The sequence below is a fragment of the Trachymyrmex septentrionalis genome, unplaced genomic scaffold (assembly GCF_001594115.1).
Source record: "Trachymyrmex septentrionalis isolate Tsep2-gDNA-1 unplaced genomic scaffold, Tsep1.0 scaffold6, whole genome shotgun sequence".
NCBI classification, from domain to species: domain Eukaryota; kingdom Metazoa; phylum Arthropoda; class Insecta; order Hymenoptera; family Formicidae; genus Trachymyrmex; species Trachymyrmex septentrionalis.
In genome coordinates, this window is record NW_017305778.1 from 2127605 (window position 1) to 2132580 (window position 4976).

Genomic DNA, 4976 nt, shown 5'->3' on the forward strand with positions numbered 1-4976 from the left:
AATATTGATTTTATATGATTAATGGAATATTTATATTATTAATAGAATATTGATTTATGCATAGACATTTTTTATTATCAAAAACGTACTTAAGATTAATTTGAAATAAGAAAACGTATAATAATCTCGTATCGTAATCTTATAATAAACATAAAGACTGATGTTGAATTTACAAAATTTTTTGTATTGTTTCGCGGTATAATTGTAGGAAATAGGTTTAATACGTTCAATATAACTGTGTCGATTTAATTCTTAATAATTGCACAATTGACTTGTTACTCTGTTGTAAATAATAGAATTAAGTTATATAGTTTAAATTTATATATCATACAAGTGTCTGAAAAGTCACATAAAGAATCTAACAAGAATCCTATTTTTCTAAAGAAGTTTATTAAAATCTTACGAAAAACATCTGAGATTTTCTCAATTTTTCATATATTTTTTGTTTAAAATTTCAGGTAAGATTAAAAATTTGTTTAAAAGCAATTTTTAAGTAAATTGAAATACAAACAATATAAATAAACTATGTATTGAAAATTAATAAAAATAGGAATTTCACAAGACTATCTGCCATTTTTTATAATTAAAGCCGTGAAATCTATAGGATAGTAAGAAAAAAATTCATTACAACATAAGGTATTTATCGAAATCTTGTGAAAAGTTACCTGAGTATTCCCGGAGCTTCTAGATAGTTAGAATCAAAATTCCAGATAAGATTAGAGAATCTTTTGAAGCAACTTTAAAATAAAGGAGTGAAATTGGAATGCGAGCAACGCTAATAAAATATATATTGAAAATTATTAAAAGACAGGGATTTTTTTATAATAGATACAATTTTGACTGTATCTATCATTTTCTGTGATTGTAAAGCAAAACTAGGATAGTATAGGGAAGACGCACTATAATGTAATATCAGTGAACTATTCTATTCTGCTGAGTTTTCTACTGTCACCCTGATTTTTTTAAATAAAAACTTGCGAAACATACGGTAATATACATGAATATGCACGGATGTCTACACTATACTTATTGTTAATTGATTATACGTTTTGTATTATTAAGAAAAAATGATGAAAGTATTTTCAGAAACGGACAGAAATTAAATTTAAAAATAAACTTCCTAAAATTTTTTATTCGAACCTTTTAACAAATAACGGAAATTATTTATCGCGATCCATATCGTTTTGTTTATTGTTTACTCGAAAATTGAGACATATAATTCCAGATTGTTATCAAATAGGGATGAATTGCGTAATATTTGTAATATCTAATAATATATAAGATATCGGCAACAGGTATTATTTTATTAGTGAAATATATGATGGAAAATACAATCTAATGAAATATAAGTAACTAAGAATACTGTAGCTTATTTAAATAATCCTAAAAAATTTAAATACTTTAAATATTGTCTGTACACTCTTATTCTCCGTTATGATAACTGAAATTTCTGCACTTTCTTATGTGAAGGACACTTATACGAATATCAGAGAAGGGAACGGACTTCAAGTGGTATTTCTCAAAACAACATTCTCCATATATATAGTCTGTAACGAACGCATCCTGTACGCATAACGGTTGATGCGGCTGAAAAGTACGGATGTGGAGCGAGTAACAGCGGTGCCTAACGGTGATCGGTTTGGACTGCAATGTCTTAGAAACGTGAATTTCGTTGCAACTTGAACTTAAAGTTGGTTCGATTCATGAATATTCGTACCGTGACGAGAATATTAAATATATGATTGTTAACTAACGACTTCGTGTAATAATGTTATTTGAAATAACATTGATTTGTGCTTCTGTTGTGCTCAGCATTGTTTTTTATTATAAAACGTGCTTGTTCTGCAACTTAAAATATTATTATCTTGGATTAAAGTATCATGGTCACGATATATTCAACGCCAGATACAATAAAATAGGTAAGAAAAAAAAGAAGATATAAATTTTACATATTTTTACACATATATTGCATCATATAAAACACTTTCTGTACGGAAATATTGAATGTTTTAAATGATGCAATACATATATGTAAGTTTTTGATGAAGACAAATTATAACTTTTCAAAATTTTATTTGTATATCCCAGAAAAGGGATATACAAATAAAATTTTTAGCGATATTGCAGTAGAAATTAAATAATAAATAAATGAATACGACATTATGTATACAAATATTTATGTATTAAATATTTTATTTTTATTTTATTTTGTATATAAATTGGAATCACAAATTCTGAAGACATTGATATTATTGTAAATTATTGCAACTGAAAATATTTTGGTGGCAGTTGCAGCTTTTATTGTGCAAAATTATATTAACACATAAAATTCTTCGTTCCCTTATAATCAGGAAAATATGAAAATTATTTGGAAATAAAAATAAAATCTTTTACAATTGAATGATATTTAATAATATAACATTTAATTCTTTATGACGTGCTTTTTCAAAATTCGTTATTTATAGAATATGATTAATGAAGCATAATTTTTAATATTACATAATTATAATGTTTGTATTATTTTGTTCATATTCTTTTTTAGATTTATTTCCAAAGCCGAATAGAATTGCAATTGTAACTGGTGGTTCTAGAGGTATAGGAGCAAAAATAGTTAAGCAATTGTTACAATGTGACATGGAAGTTATAATCGGTAAATTATTTAAGTCATTGTCGATGTAGTATTCTATAACACTATAACATGTCAATACATGGAAATATGATTAGCTTGTAGAGTAATTAGCGCGGGTGAAAATATTATCCACCAGATTAGAGAATCTGGTGTCACTAGTGGACGAGCAAAAGTTTATAACCTTGACAATTCCTCTCTCGAATCAGTGAAAAAATTTGCAAAGCAAATAAAAGCGGATTATGATAAAATTCATATATTAATTAATAATGGTAAGTGATTGGACATTTCAACTCTATCCTGATATAGTAGAATGTTGCATGTAAAAAAGATCATTTTTTTAGCTGCTGTTATGTTTTCTACCTATAAAAATACAGAAGACGGATACGAAGAACAATGGATGGTAAACTATTTATCACATTTTTTACTAACGTCTCTTCTTCTGCCATTATTAAAAACTGGCGGACATCCGGAAGATTGTAGTAGAATTGTTAATGTTACTTCATGTGCTCATGACGTCAGCACCATAAATTTTGACTACATCAATAATTTCGACAAGTAATCATAAAAATATTATTAAGCTATCTTTTTTCATTTATTTTCAATGACGAATTTACGATTATTCGCTAATTAATGTATGACATGGGAATTTTCTTAGAACTTAAACAATTATTTTATTATGCAGGGAAATAATTTGCAGGCATGATTCATATGGACAAAGTAAATTAGCACAGACAATGTCTACGATAACATTGCAGAAACTCTTTAAAGACAAATCGTTGAATATATTAGTATATTCCGTGCATCCAGGCATAGTGAAAACAGATTTATTCAAAGAAACTGTATTAGCCTGGAACAAATGGCTTATGGCTGCATGGAAGGTAACAATATATCAAATTTGTCAAAGTCTCCAAACTATTATCAATCAATTCACTGTTATTTTACTGCCACAGACAGCTGATGATGGAGCAACTACAGTAACGTATGCTGCAATTAGCAAAGATCTTGAAAAAAAAGGTGGAATATATACTAGTAATTGTAAAGAAATGGCTGTTCCTTCGTTAGCACTCGAAGAGGAAGTTCGGGAACGATTATTTAAATTGTCCTTAAAACAAACACATTTAGAAAATTTTTTCCAATATTTGTAACAAAAATATACACAGTATTTCTTATTCCATGTCTTATTAAATAATTCATGCATCATTGAATGTATCGGGCACATTTATTTCAATAAATTTATATTAAAAATTAATATTTTTTTACATTTGAAACACTCATGCGATGCGACTATTCTAATTCTAACTGCAAGAAAATGCAAATAACCGATTACACACGCAACATCATTGAAATGTATGAAAATATTGAAAAAGATGACAGACGATAAACTTTAGAAAGACGTAAAAGAATCCTTTTAGTTAAATCATTCTTTACTGAAATAATACACACACGCGCGCACACACACACATACACACACACATATTGAAATAAGTTTTTTTTGACATGCAAATATTCCTACTCTATAATGTTACGAATAGATGTTATTGTAATTATTGTTGGATGTACTTTACATAAATAAATATTAAGCACATTTTTTTTTTAAATAACATATGCAACACTTCCTTTTTCATAATATCGATTTTTTTTTCTCGTTTGTGTTATAAATAATTGTTTATCGCGGAGATCATATATTTTAGCAATCTAGCAAGTTATAATTTATGATATTAAGAAATAGTAATTCTATTCAAGTTCGGATTTAAGGATGAATTAATATACAGGGTATTTCCAAATTCGCGCCCACAAAGTGCAAAATTTTATGTTAAAACAAACAACTTTTTCCTTTAACAAAATTGCGTCCGATAAATAATTTTTGCGTTTATTTGTTAACTTTAACCTACTCTCCTGCAAAAACTACTTATCGAACGCAATTTTGCTAAAGGACAAAGTTGTTTTGTATGCTAAAACAAACAACTTTTTCCTGTAGTAAAATCACATTCAATAAATAATTTTATTCATATAACTTCAATCTACTCTTCTGCAAAAACTACTTGTCAGACGCAATTTTGCAAAAGGAAAAAGTTATTTCTTTTAGCATAAAGTATCACGTCTTGTACTTTGTCGGTACGAATTTTGAAACACCCTTATAAAAAAAAGTTTCGCTTTTACGCAGAAAAATTTCACTTTAGATGTCTAAAATGATGCACAAAAGAAACTAACAGTTTCAAGGTCAACAAGAATCTTATTTTAGACAGTGAGAACACAACCAATACAAACTAGAAATTGAATGCCGGCAGTCGAAGCTGGATCTTAAATAATTTGATGTGAATTATATATATATATACTATATATATAT

At 27.3% G+C, this 4976-nt stretch overlaps 1 protein-coding gene across 3 annotated transcripts in view; it reads left to right on the plus strand.

The window, feature by feature from the left end:
* LOC108752356 (dehydrogenase/reductase SDR family member on chromosome X-like) overlaps positions 1-4205 on the plus strand; it is an 11471-nt gene extending 7266 nt beyond the window's left edge. For all 3 annotated transcript variants that reach the window (XM_018493149.1, XM_018493151.1, XM_018493150.1), the window contains exons 2-7: positions 1471-1919; positions 2543-2650; positions 2725-2898; positions 2971-3184; positions 3312-3507; positions 3580-4205. In XM_018493149.1, coding sequence (XP_018348651.1) covers positions 1769-1919; positions 2543-2650; positions 2725-2898; positions 2971-3184; positions 3312-3507; positions 3580-3774 — 1038 coding nt within the window. In that variant the 5' untranslated portion in view covers positions 1471-1768 and the 3' untranslated portion in view covers positions 3775-4205. The remainder of the gene's footprint in view (positions 1-1470; positions 1920-2542; positions 2651-2724; positions 2899-2970; positions 3185-3311; positions 3508-3579) is intronic.
* Positions 4206-4976: the final 771 nt, after the last annotated feature.